The sequence below is a fragment of the Chamaea fasciata genome, unplaced genomic scaffold (assembly GCF_029207755.1).
Source record: "Chamaea fasciata isolate MVZ Bird 193981 ecotype frontalis unplaced genomic scaffold, bChaFas1.0.hap1 SCAF_1, whole genome shotgun sequence".
Classification (NCBI taxonomy): domain Eukaryota; kingdom Metazoa; phylum Chordata; class Aves; order Passeriformes; family Sylviidae; genus Chamaea; species Chamaea fasciata.
In genome coordinates, this window is record NW_027094086.1 from 84,833,572 (window position 1) to 84,847,392 (window position 13,821).

At 40.5% G+C, this 13,821-nt stretch overlaps 1 protein-coding gene and 1 long non-coding RNA gene across 3 annotated transcripts in view; one reads left to right on the top strand and one right to left on the bottom strand.

Annotated features, from left to right (window-relative positions):
- The window catches only part of RIPK1 (receptor interacting serine/threonine kinase 1), a 26,085-nt gene continuing 12,264 nt past the window's right edge, over positions 1 to 13,821 (top strand). The window contains exons 1-7 of the mRNA XM_066187351.1: positions 1 to 166; positions 5,535 to 5,746; positions 7,406 to 7,559; positions 8,464 to 8,601; positions 11,276 to 11,504; positions 12,332 to 12,481; positions 13,582 to 13,658. Of these exons, the coding sequence (XP_066043448.1) occupies positions 5,595 to 5,746; positions 7,406 to 7,559; positions 8,464 to 8,601; positions 11,276 to 11,504; positions 12,332 to 12,481; positions 13,582 to 13,658 (900 nt within the window). The 5' untranslated portion in view covers positions 1 to 166; positions 5,535 to 5,594. The remainder of the gene's footprint in view (positions 167 to 5,534; positions 5,747 to 7,405; positions 7,560 to 8,463; positions 8,602 to 11,275; positions 11,505 to 12,331; positions 12,482 to 13,581; positions 13,659 to 13,821) is intronic.
- Positions 5,734 to 13,821, bottom strand: part of LOC136292098 (uncharacterized) — a 23,652-nt gene continuing 15,564 nt past the window's right edge. The window contains exons 1-5 of one of the 2 annotated variants that reach the window (XR_010721831.1): positions 11,724 to 11,796; positions 10,107 to 10,199; positions 8,474 to 8,556; positions 7,510 to 7,597; positions 5,734 to 7,421 (exon numbers count right to left, since the gene is read on the bottom strand). This is a non-coding gene — a long non-coding RNA (uncharacterized lncRNA). Of the gene's footprint in view, positions 7,422 to 7,509; positions 7,598 to 8,473; positions 8,557 to 10,106; positions 10,200 to 11,723; positions 11,797 to 13,821 lie in introns of those variants that run through there. The other variant, XR_010721832.1, reaches the window with a different exon arrangement.

Sequence of the window (13,821 nt, forward strand, 5' to 3'; positions counted from 1 at the left end):
TAAACGGAGTTGGGGTTCCACCCCGCTGCCAGCGGCGTCCGGGGCATCGTTTGGACTGTCGGAGGCCAGAGCGCGGGAAGGAAGGAACGCGGCTGCCGGAGCGGCGGGAAGGGTCCGTGCTGCAGCACCGAAACCGAAACCCCGGTGGCGACCCCGCTGTGCAAAGGTATCGCCGCCGCTGCGTGACCCCTTTGGCGGTGCTCGGGGGATGACGGGCTTCGAGGCGAGATGGCCCGGCGGGATGGGGCATTACCTCCCACCCATCCCGCACCACCGTGGAGAGGCTCCTGGGCACGGGGAAGGGGAAGCGGCGGGCGGGGGAGCGCTGCGTACGAGAGGAGGCGGCCGCGGCGGCAGGAAGCCGCTGGGAGAAGGGCGATATGGCAAGTCGGCCAACGAGGAACTAGGCCAGAGCAGCCCCGCGTTAGGGGTTCTCGGCCCCTCGGCCAGCGGGCGGCTCTGGCGATGCCCGCCCTGGGTGCCGCGGCTGCGGCGAGGCCGCGCTGGTGCTGGGCGGGAGTGCCCGGCAGCGGCTGCGCGCCCCTCCCCGACAGCTACGGCCCGGCCCGGCGCTACAGCCGAGACAGCCTTTCCCCATTCCCATACAGAATGCACACTTTTGTGACCAGAACCGACTGTAACACCTTTGCACAGGTACAGGCCACTGCACAGACCCCATCCTTTCCTCCTCCCACGCTGCCTCTGCTCCTGTGAAAATTTGTGTTGCATAACACCTTTGTTTCCCTTGAATTGGTTTCTCCTCCCCATCCTCTCCCCCACGGGATCCTTTCTGTAACCTGCTGACAATCTAACACAGGTATTTTCTTTGCTATTTCCAAAAGGAAAAAAGAAAAAAAAAATCATTTTTCAGTGCAAAGAAGTGTCGGCTGAAAAACCTGAGTCGAAGGGAAAGGTTTAGATGGAGTGGGTTATGACATTTACAGCAACAGATCTGAGATACCCTGACAGCTTTTGAAACATCATATTGACACGGGCAATATTTTTTTTTTAATCAGCTGTAGCAACCCTTCTATTTGTCTCCTGTTACTCATTTGGGAATACCAGCTTTGGCTTCTGTTTTTTATTCCTTTCTGTTACTGATAACGCAGTGGCCAAGAGTTTTGCTTCTTGTGAATGTGCTCATTTTCTCCAATTAAAGTTTGTAGTACCTCTTAAGAACTTAGGTGCTGGGAGAATCATTAGACTACAAAGGCTGCAATCAATGTTTTTTCATATTACTATGCTAATGTGCTCAGGGTTCCTCCTTGACCATGCAGGTCACATCAGATCTGCCTCAGATCAGTTACAAGTCGTTAGAACTGAGCAAAGCGCTTCTGAACAGTGATTAGGGATATGACTCGATGACCTAATGTCCAAGTTATAATTCTCGTGAATTTAAAAGCCCTTTTGGAGTTAGAGGAGGGGACATAACCATAGTGTTAAAAAGAGAAATGCCACAAACCCACTTAGTGCACTTCTATCCTTTTCTAAAGAACACCAGTCATACTGGTGGACAGAAATTCCTCTCTTCTAGCAACCAGTATTCAAAATTTTTGTAATATGTGTTGATACTTGGTAAATATGAACCCAACCGAATACAACAAATGTTCAGAATAGGATATGGAAAACACTGCTATATAATTAATCAAGGATACAGTTGAGGGCTACTTCACAGAAGGTAAATTAACCACTAGAAGTATGCATAGCTTCTGTAAGGGTTGCCTAAATTAAGCTACAAAATTTCTCTTCTCTTAACCACAGGGACATAATGCATGAATTGGTGTGTCCTAAGTACTGACGATACATATAAATTACCCTGTATCTCAATAAGAGATACATCTCAACAGTAAGGTTGGAATGAACCTGAGTCTTTGAGCTTCTACCCTTGGTTTTTTATCATCTGACATTTCAAGGTATCATAAGCCAATATCTCATGCTAAATAGTATACCAGAATAAGTAGTCGTTGCATTAAAGCCTGGCTAGACATTGTTTTTCTGTGATATTTGTTCTACCAAAAAAAACCAAACAAAAACCAACCAACCAAACAAAAAAACCCCAAAAACAAAACAACCAAAAAAAAAAAAAAAAAAACCAAAACAAAAAAACACCCTAAACTTTGGGTTTGAAATAAGTCATTAGATCAGAGAGCTTCTATTCAGAGTACTTCATTACTTAATAAGAACAGCAAAAAAAGTAGTAGCATCTTACCATGCCCAAGGGGGAAGATTCCCTCCCATCTAATAAGAAAATTCCCTCTCTTGAATGTTACCCAGCTCACTTCAGCAGATACATTATGATTTTAGCAGTTATTACTTCTTTTGAATTTCCAAGACTTCTAGTTATAGTGACTTCATGTGGCTTAGTAGGAACAGGTCATTAACACCATAATAAGGAACAAGGTTCTATTTATTACAGTTTTGGGCAGAGATATTTTTTGCCAGGTTATATTGTATTGAATGTCAGTGCCAAACTATCAGTGGTATTATTGCAACTTTAGAGATTCGCCATTCAAAAATACACATCTACTTTGCATTCACAAGAAAAGCATGTGCAAGTCTTATAACTACTATCTAGATGCATAATTGTTGTTAGCATGGAAAAATTAACATACATAAGTGACTTCAAACCAATTCTTGGGAGACCCAGATGAAGAAGCAAGATGCTAGTTTATGTCATGTTTGACTCTCATGACTGAATTTAGGCCCTTGTACATGTGATATCTACCTCATCTGCACAGTATGACCACACCAACAAATCCAGAAAACCATCACCAGGAACTTCGAGGGAGATTAAAGCTCAGCTATTATAGCAGCAATGGCACTGCTATGAATCCCTCTTGGCACTGCTATGAGTAATTTGATTAATTTTGGCTATTTGATTGACTGTAAAGGAATTTAAAACAAACAAACAAACCAGAAACCCCCAAACAAACAAAACAAAAAAACACACCAAAGAACAACCAACCACCAAAAAAAACCCCCAAAAACAAACAAACAAACAAACCCCACCAAATCCTACCACAACAAACAAAACAGGAAAAATTTCCTCTAATCATTATTAGGCACAGCGGGACTTAGCTTCTTAATAAATGAAAGCAGCCATATCCTCAGGCCTGTGCTCATAATGCTGGCCAGCACTGCAGCAAAACAAATCCTGCATCTTTTTGAAGTCCATAAAGCCAAAGCAGAAAACTTGGAAGAGAGGACACTGCTCTTGGTGTAGGGAAGTTGTTCCCTACCTGTACTACAACAGCCTGTAGAGTCTCTATATGTACTTTGAAGAGAAAGCTCTTGCTCCATCTCTTCTACAGGCAGACTTTATTATTTTAAAAATTAACTTATTCTTCCCTGTTTTGGTTTGTCAGTATGGAACTGATCAGACCATTTCCAACTCGGCACTGAAATGTCTCTTCCCTCAGGTACCTACTTTCCACACGCACAAACCCCTTAGTTCCCAGGCTCCTCAAAGAGGCTGTGATAATGCACACTCAAAATTAGCCTGCAGCTGATGTTCATAACAGCATTAAGCAATCTTTTCAATTAGAGATTGGATGATACAGGTGCACAGTAGTTTACAGGAATTAGCAGTCATTTGTTGATCTGGAAAAACTTGAGAGTCCCTTTGCTACACAATTTAGAGCTCTTAGTTACCCAAACCAGCCAATCTACTGTTGGTGATAGTGGCACTTAGTAGAGGTGGTGCCTTTCTCCCAGATCTGTCTGTGTCTTAGTTACCCAAGATGAGTGGAAAATGAACAGCCCTTACAGTCTCTTGGACTTTGTCTTTTCTCAGCAAACTCCTTCTTTACCTGATGTAAGGTGCTTAAATTAAAAACTTAGTGAGGAGAAGAAAAGCAGAGTTTTTTGCCTTGCACCAGTGCTAGCAAAGCAGCTTGCTGACGTGCTGAAGGCAGGGGCTGTCTAGCCTGGGAAACATATTAGGCAAGAGAGTACCACAGCTTTATCAAAGGATTAAAATTATTCTGGCATCCACTAGTGTTCACTTATCTATTACTTATCTATTAATTATCCATTTCATAGGATTCCCCCAAACTCTCTTTTTGTCTTGATGCACTTAGGAGTCACTACAAGCCTTCACAATTTCTTTGTTCCTCTTCTTTTTAATGGGCAGAGAAGTTGTCATACATATTCCTTCCGAGCATTTGTCTCAAGTACTTGTGCAAAAAAGTTTCCCATAGAAGCTGAGTCCTTAATTTCACCCTCCAGAGGAACCTTTTATTTGGTTGTTTGGTTTAAGCTTTGAGCAAACCGTTTAGATCTAGGTTTGCAAAGATGCCAAAAAGGTAGTTTAGAGTTATAGAAGAATCTATAGAGTTATATAAGAATGGGCACCTGACAGGCCCATGTTCAGGCAATTCAGAAAACAAGACACCTATCAGAATCATTAGGCACTACTTACCTTTGAGACTGTCTTGGTTTGGGAAGACAGGTATCTGCCAGGGAAAGCTAGAATTTCCATTGGAATGGAGAATGTAAACTCCCTCTGAATTATTATAATTTTGCAATTAAGGGCTTTCAGGCAAAGATTTGGGAATAGGAATAACAGTTCTTTAGTAGGAATATTAAGAATACAAATGTAGTGCAAGAAAACAAACCAACAAACAAAAAATCCTAGGAACCCTGACAGAGTCAGAAATACAATATGACACCCTGTTGGTCAGGGTGTTGGAAGCAGTCCAACATAAGTCCTCCTGGAGTGGCAGATGTGGTTCTGTTGGAGTAGAGATGGTCCTTTACAAAGAGTCCAGTGATGGTGAGATGGGTCCGGTCTTTCTCCAGGAATCCAGTGGAAAACCGAATACCTGTTGTTCCTACATCTCAGTTTTTATCTAGGTAGGAACGGTTGGCTCCCCCCACTGCGTGGAGCATATCACAATGGGATGATGTAATGTGTCATGTCATTGGTGAGCCTTAATGGCCCATTAACAGAAGATGTTCCCCTGGAGGGAGGATGGATCCTGGAAGAGATAAGGAACACTGCCCCACCTGGTTTTAACAGCTGGCCCATTAACAGAAGACACCCGCCCCCTCCTCCCTGGAGTTATGAGGGGTGGGTTATACAAGAGATAAAGGAAACATCTCCCTAACAGGCTTCAACAGATGGAATAGAATAAACATTTTTGGTTACATATTTCAACCTAAGACAGGACCATGGCTCTTGGTTTTTCTGGGGTTTGGATTTTGCACATATGAAGTGTAAGGACAGTACTAATCTACTGCATATTATATGGATAAAAAATATTTATCAACAGCACCTTGCAATCCTCAGGTGAAGAAATGGGTTTACATCAACTGAATATAACTAGTGGGTTGACAGGATAAATAATTGTGGTCTTTAGGTCTGATTCTGTGAGGACCACAGCATTTTGGTTTCCAGCTGAGCATTCATCAGCTGAGCATTTGTAAGGGTCATGAGAGTTTATGTTTCTGTCCTACTCCTTAAACGTACACTTATTTAGTGGAACAGCTAAATACTTTCAATTACACTTATTTTTTCCTCCTTTATACTGCAGGTCCAGAAGCACGAGGGTGCTTGATTTTGTTTTAATTGCTAAGCCACAAAGACTGCAGCCATGTCTCTGGAAGACATCCACATGAGCACCAAGGATTTACTTGAAAAAAAACAATTAGATGCTGGAGGATTTGGAGTAATTTCTTTATGCTTTCACAAGACACATGGATATGTAGTGTTAAAAAAGGTGTATACAGGACCACAGCGCACTGAGTAAGTTACAGATCTCGGTTCTGATTTTCATTTCAGTTTGTTCTAAGTCCTGTAACTTCAATTAAGATAAATCTAAATGGAGTGTAATCATTTCAGGTCTTTGGATTGTGGAGATATTTTATGTGGGGAAAACAGCACTAACAGCTGTCCCGCAGATTTTCTTTTTTTCCCTTCTCGAGACAACTTTTCTAGTTCTAACTCATACTTCCAGTGAAGTTCCTGATTTTTGTTACAAGGTGAATTGTTCTTGTTACACTATCAAGAATTGTTAAGACTCAAGAGGACTCTTGCACAGAAGCGTGCAAGAAGTTAAGGAAATGCAGGAAACTTGGTGGCCACATGATATTTTCAAACTTGCAGATATGTTTTCAGTGAAATTATCCAACTGTAGATGTCTACTAGGAACAAAATGCATATAAAGTATCAGCAGGACTCCAACCTCATGTGTGTTAATACCACAAATGTAAACCTCTCCTTTAAGAAAGAGCAGAGTGAGCCAAGCCCACTGATTTAATTCAAAGATTGAATCAGCTGTTGATTTCAGTGGATTCAGGTCACATTGCAGCTCCACTACCCCACAGCCATAACAATCCTAAAACTCTCCCACGAGTCATCCACTAGAGAGAGACAAAATTCCATGTTTTTTCTACTTAGGGCTATGATAAATAAATTAACCGAGATTTTATTTTGCTTGTGGAAAGCAAATTGAGAGATTCTAGTAGTTTACAGCCTGCAATGACAGTTTGGGATGACCACAGTTAAAATGGACAAGTTTGCCAAGTGTATTTTTGGGGTTGTGTTTTTATTTTTTCAAATTTTGTTATTTCTTAAAATATTGAACCAAAAGTCTTTAGCAAATTTTTAAACTGAGCCTAATCAAACAAAACAACCTGTTTCTTCTTCTCTGTGTTGTATGGTAGAACACAGATGGAGGAAGCAGTTTCCTTTTAAGTCAGAGGGTAGGAAAGCATTTGCAAGCAGTATAGTTTCAAGATTTTCTTACATCCTTTTGTCTGATGACTAGAACAGGAACGATAATAAAAATACCACCCCTTCTATTCACTATGTAATTGATACTATCCTTTTTTAAGACCCTTAGTGTGCCTTTTATTGTTGATGGGTTGAGGCAGAGGTAAAGAGTTAGGGTTTTAATTCATCCTAAACCAGTAATTGTTAGCAAATGCTGTCATCATTTAGTATGTGTGTGGTTCCCTTGTAAGAAATTCGTTTTGAACTTGAAGCCCTTTGGAAACAAGAACTCTGTAAGTTTCCCATACAAGAAGTAGTGGAGTGGATCTTGATCCTTCTTGTTCCAAGGCTCTTTCAGCTCTGCCCAGATCTCACCCCAGTTTAAAGATTTGGTCATCCACAGCCACCTCCAACAAGAATGCTTATGCAGTTTCTGAAAAGCAGGCCTTAAAATCAGACTGAGCAGACAGTTGCTGTGTAAGGCATTTGAGCAGAATCTTAGAGAATATAACCTGGCATGGACAAATCTGTATCAATTCAAAATCAGCTGAAGCTATGGTTAATCTTGCAGGACTTCTGGGTTCTGGGTTGACATTTTTGGCCATGGTTTTCATCATGAATCAGTGTGATTTTCATCCCTTTGTTCTTTCTAGGCCGGCACCTAAATTCAGTGTAATTTCTGTTTCACAGGTACAATGTTTCCCTCCTAGAAGAAGGCAGGATTATGCGCAGACTGCAGCATGACCGTGTGGTAAAGCTACTCGGTGTCATTTTGGAAGATGGAAACTACTCACTTGTGATGGAGTATGTGGATCGGGGGAACATGATGAAAGTGCTGCACGATGTGAGCAGTCAATTACTTCATCCCTTAGGGGTGGTGAGCTGCTTGAAAGGGACAGGATGTTACTGCCATATCCAGAGAATAAAGTCTTTAAATTTTTATTCTTTTTTTTTGTATTAAAAAGCCAGTGGCAGCACTGCCTTCTCTAGAGACAGCAGACAATGACAATGGCTTCCCTGTGCATCACAGAGGAGCAGACCAATTACAGATTAAAAAGTTCTAGAAGTGGCTGTAGAGATATGTGGAAAATTTTCAAAATATTTAGCAAATATTTGTAAATATGGAGTGATTCTAGAATTATTTTAATGCCAAAATTCTGATCCAAGAAGGACCTTAGATCCATGGAATATCCCTAGTTGGAAGGGACCTTGAAAGATCATCATGTCCAACTCACACAGGACAACCCCAAAAATCACAACCACCCTCTGGGTGAAAAATCTTCTCCTAATATCCAACCTAAACCTTGCTTAATCCAGCTTCATGCCATTCTGACAGGCCCTATCGCTGACTGCCAGGGAGAAGAGATCAGTACCAGTCCCTCTGCTTCCCATCATGAGGAAGCTGAGACCTATTCATTCCCTCAGTCTCCTCCAGGCTGAACAGACCAAGTGACCTCAGCTCTTCCTCATATGGCTTCCCCGCAGATTTTTCACCACCTTTGTGCCTTCCTTTGGAGGCTCTCTAATGGCTTTACATCCTTCTTAAATTGTGGCCAAAACTGCACACAGTATTCAAGGTCAGGTCATACCAGTGTGGAATACAGTGCAACAATCACCTCCCTCAATCTGCTGGTGATGTAGCTTAAGCAGAGGTACTCTTGGGACTGAGGAACTTTTTTTAAAGACTGAGTTTTAATTTGATTGTTGTTGTTGCATTTTTTAAAGACTGCACTTGTTCTTTCTTTTAGCTCTCATTACCTTTGTCAGTGAGAGGGCGTTTCGTGCTGGAGATCACAGAAGGAATGCTTTATCTGCATGAGCAAGGCTTTGTACACAAAGACCTAAAACCAGAAAACATCCTTGTAGACAGAGACTTCCACATTAAGGTACTTGTTAGCATGTGAATGGAGAAGGCTGGTGATTTGGGTTGAAGAACCCATTTCAGCCATGCTGGTTAGAGTTCATAACTTGGTGGAATTGGTAGATGAATGCCTTTGTAGTTTAGTGAGCAATCACTGAGAGGGTGTTAGCCCTGGACCACTGCACTAATGTCTTATACAACCTCTGAGTCTGAGATTTGCTCAGTATTCCCCCAACTGTGAAAAAAAGATCACTAAGGGCATTAAAAAGATAATACTGTTGAGAGTTAACAAGCTATAAATAACAAAAACATTGGAAAGCTGAAACAAATGTTAATACAGAGTTTGAAACAAAATAGAATTTTTATGGATAATGTCTTCTGTCCTGTATTGCTGTAATTTCTCCTCCTGTCTTCACTTCCCTTTTTTTATTCCTTTCTTTCTTTTATCTTCTCCTCTTTTGTATCACTCTTTTCCCTTAGTCATCATTCTAAAATGACATCCAAGAGCTACAAAAAGCCCCATCAGTACACTACTTCAAAGAATGGTTTATAAGCCTATTCCAAAGCCCTTCTATTAACTTTAGTGCGGCTTTGGATCAAGGCACTTAAATATAGAGGCTACTGTGGAATAAACCTGAGGGGAATTTGCAGCAGTCCTCATCAAATATCCTGTCTCTGGTCAAGGTGATTTGTTGAAATAATCACCCCATTACAGTTTGAAACTATAGAATAAATTTCTGGAAAGAGAACTGTAATTTTTTATTTCTCACACATAAATTAGTGACAAGTTCTTCGACAATGTGAATATAGTAGCAAGTACAGTATAAGCAGCTTGCAGATAAGAATTTTAAATGTATTTATTTTCCAGAAATAAAAACCCCATCATGATCTGCTTTAAATGTAAATTGTATGGGGAGTTGGGTTTCAGCTCGCTTATATGGACAGGACCAAACTAGGCTATCATCACATTTCATGACAAACTGATCTGGAACACAGATCAAATTCAGAATCAGATAAGACTTCCTTAAGTAGCTTAATCAAAAGTACAATTTAAGGCAGCTATTGTATGATCTATCTGCTTGAATGTGTCTAACATTGTCAGTAATTAGAAAGGGAAATAGTTGTTCCAGGAATTGTACCTGTAGAAAGATTTATATTCTTCTCTATCACTAGAACTCCTCCCACTTGTAGACATGAACCTGGACTCCTACTTCCTCAGCAGACTGTTACCTAGATTTTCCTCTGAATACACAACTTCTAAATGTAGCCCAAGCTTCAGAAATTCAAGAGGAACAACAAGCTAGTTAGAGGCAATAAGAGAGAAAAGTGAGGCAAGGCGTCACCTCAATTTTATATGAAGTAATTGAGTTACCCAACTCTGTTGGACAGCTGCCCATGGCCAAGAGAAACAGGCCCATTTTCTTTCCGCTTTCTTCTCCTGTTGACTTCCTATTCCCTTGTGTTAGCACTGGTGCTAATCTGAACACCCTGCCTTGATTTAGGAAGCCAAACCAGCAGATTGCCATTTACCTTGGTGGCAGTGCTGTCCTTCTATTGGGGAGCACTTGGTTCAGCAAGCTGCTTGACTGCCTTGCACTAGGTCTTCCCAGCCAAGTGTCAGTGCTGGAACAAGAGGAGCAGAGGGAACACATAATAGAAGACTGCGGGGAAGGAGGGAAGGATTTCTTTCTTCACCACCAGCCATTTGTCTAGTTGCAGAACTGCACCCTAAAGTTTCAGTAATACCACATTGTCAAGTACACAGTACCCAGGTATCTCTGCCTTAACCTATTCCATGCTATTCTTTCCCACGTCTCTGTCATACATATCACATCATTTTAGATCCCCTTCTTTCCCTTTTCTGAAGGAAGATTGAAGGTGGTTGTGTTAAATGGAATCTGAATGGAAAGTGCAGTGAGGGATGAGGCATATTTGCCCATCTCATAGATTGATTCTAGGTTTGAATCTTCTCCTATGAATCTTCTGTTGTCCCATGAGTGCTGCAAGCAGACGTAAAATATGATTGTCAATATGAGTGGAACCAAATTTCTTCTATCCTCACATTGTGCAAGTGTTCCACAATTAATAATAAAAGTTCAGCCTAGTAGCTCCCAATTAGCAGTGATATTTTATTTAGGACAAAACCCAAACTAAGTGATTGTTACAAATGATTCAAAACCCAGGCAGGAATGAGTAAATAAAATATAATTTGAATCCATTAAAATTACAAAGCGGGGGGGGGGGGGAACAGCACTGGGAACTTAATGGGAGTCCTTCTGCCCACTAGGCTCAGCTCACAAAATGGCGTCTCTGCCTTTTATACCCTGAGATTGTATCAGCCTCATTAATATTCATAAGCAGTCCTTATATGTCCTTCTGGCCCCTCCCACAGCCCATAGCTTTGCCCATATATGGATACTTGGCTCCTCCCAAGGCCTGTCAATCATTCCTTCCATGCCTTTCATTGGTGGAGCCTTTCTCATCTCTTGATTGGTGGTGCCATGTCACCCTGCCAGGCTTCCCAGCAAATGAGAAAAAAAAATCAAATAATTTGTTTTCCTTTCTTAAGTTGTATTTTTTCACTGTTTAATTTTTAGATAAGTTATTAGATAAAGTCTTGATAAAACTGAGCACTGCATGCAATACTTGTTTGTTTCCTCTTCATTACAGTGCTAGCTCTGGTGTGTCTCATTTTTCAGATTGCAGATCTCGGTGTTGCCTCCTTTAAGAGCTGGAGTAGGCTGACCCAAGAAGAAACTGTCCGACAGAAGCAAATGAAGACCACTTACCAGAACCATGCTGGGACTCTTTTCTATATGGCCCCAGAGCATTTACGCTCTGTTAATGCTAAACCAGTGGAGAAATCAGATGTTTACAGCTTTGGCATTGTGATCTGGGCAATTTTTGCTAACAAAGAGCCATATGAAAGTACGTTATTTCCCAAAGGATGCTGTCAGAAAAATAAGTTACAAATATTAAGCATTTAACGTTATAAAATTAAGATTAGTGGATTGCATCACCCATGGCCTAGAAGAGCACCAGTTTGGCACCTCATGGCTAGTGAGAGGAATTAGTGCATCATTCCTGACTTCTAAGCATGGACAAGAACATCTGAATGAAATGCAGCCATGAGCTGAATCTACTCACATCTACATGGTGTAGGCACAAACCAAACTTGGTGGCAGAAATTAGGCAAACCTCAGGTGGGCCAGGATGGAAACGTCGGTGGACACTATTTCCTGAGGTGGACACATGGAAATGAGAATAATCTCACAGTCAGTTACCGATTCTCAGCTGTGTGGTGCTGATTTCTTAGCATGCACCAATGGGCTTATATACAACAATAGGAGCCAACTGTGAAATTCCAGAGTAACACATTTATAATTTTGAATGGATTTTTTGCTATTTAAATGGCTAAATGTTGCCTGTGTGGCCATCTGTGTGTTCATATCTAGTGCAAAGCTGCTGCACCTGAGAGGCAGGTTCTAGAGAGCTACATCTATCACCATTACACTGCGCGTGTCTTACACGTAAAAGTAAATCCATTAATCTTAAAATAAATCTCCAATTCATGGAAGTCAGGGCAGTGGATTCAAATTCACTAATATAACAGATTTGTAGCTGTAGCCTGGACTTCTTTGAAATCATATTTTACATACCTACAAACACACAGGGAGCAACTTCATTGTTTGTTTTACCTATGGAAAGGTAGCAAAACCCATGACCAGAACCTAATAGGAAATTTTATTTTTCAGATGGTATAAATGAAACCCAGATTTGCTTTGGCATCATGAATGGAAACAGACCAGATGTAAAGGAGATCACAAATAAATGTCCAGAGGAAATTATTGACTTAATGCAGCAATGCTGGGATGAAGATTCAGAGAAACGTCCAACCTTTGCAGGTAAGGCATTACTTTAGGATTCATATTTGTTTGTGTCCATTAATAGTTTATAATGCAGCAAAACAAACCTGAGTATTTTCCTCTTAAAATAAGGTGGGGTTTTTTTGAAAACTGAAATATCAATGCACATGTTCTGTAAGCATGCTCTCTCTACCATGACCAAAAATGGGATCTGATCCAGCATTTACAGGTTTGAGAAATCTTAGTAACTGAACTAAGGCACTTTCTCCCTGATAATTTCTTTTCAGCATAAAATAATCTTATTGCCGAAATTTACATAAAAACTAACATCAAGGGATATAGTATATCTTGACCATGACTGAGAAAACGTTGTGTTCAAAATACTCTAGATTCAAAAGCTGCCCTAGTTATCCTTCCATAAGCAGTCTGACTGACTTTGATAGTTAATCATCCTTTCATATGGTCAGATGGCAAAACACTTCCAGTCAGTAGAAGCCTTGGCTCAATGGTCTGGGAAGGAGACTAAGAGCAAATAAGTCAAAATTCTATATCTCATTGTCTCTTCTTTCTGCCTCAATACATAGTGCCAAAAATAATTTAAAAAATACCAACAACCTAGAAAATCCCAAAAGAACAAAAAGAGGAAAAAAAACCCAATCCACAAAAAAGACCTCAACAAATAACAGGAAACTGAGGTTTGTATTTAGACAGGGACACCAACAGCTTCATATATAGCAGGTATGTACTTAAATACACAAAGGAAATTTTTATCCCATGAGGAAACCACCTACTATCTCCATATTTACCATATATATTTAGCTTATGCTTGTATTGGGTCTTAGCTTCTAATTTTCCCATATGCAAGTCAAGGAAAGATGCTCTCAGCTACTGATCATAGACAGATTTCACCCTAGAAAGCAATACAACAACATAAAGTCCCTAGAAGTCATCCTGTTCTTGTTACTGTTCAAGACAAAATGTACCATGTGAACAAATTATAAATGCATGCATATCTTTCTTGTTTCTGGCATCATAGAAGTCTTCATTCTTCATTCCTTTTCCATCAAGATTGTTAACAGTATAAGTCACTTTTACTGTCCATTGAAAACCACTTTCACTTAGTTCTTTTATCTTTGCAGAAATCAGTGAAAGATACAAGCCATTTTACTATCAAAATCTAGGAAAAAATATTGAAGAAGATCTGAAGAATTTAAAAGTGAGTAGGTTTCTAAGAATTTTAAGGTTTCCCACATTCCTTCTTCCCAACCCCAGTTATGGCCAGATCTGCCACTTCAAGACTGAGCATGCTTGACTGATGTGATTTCCTTCTGTGATGAAATGACTGGATTTGTAAATGAGGGCAGAGCAGTGCATGTCAT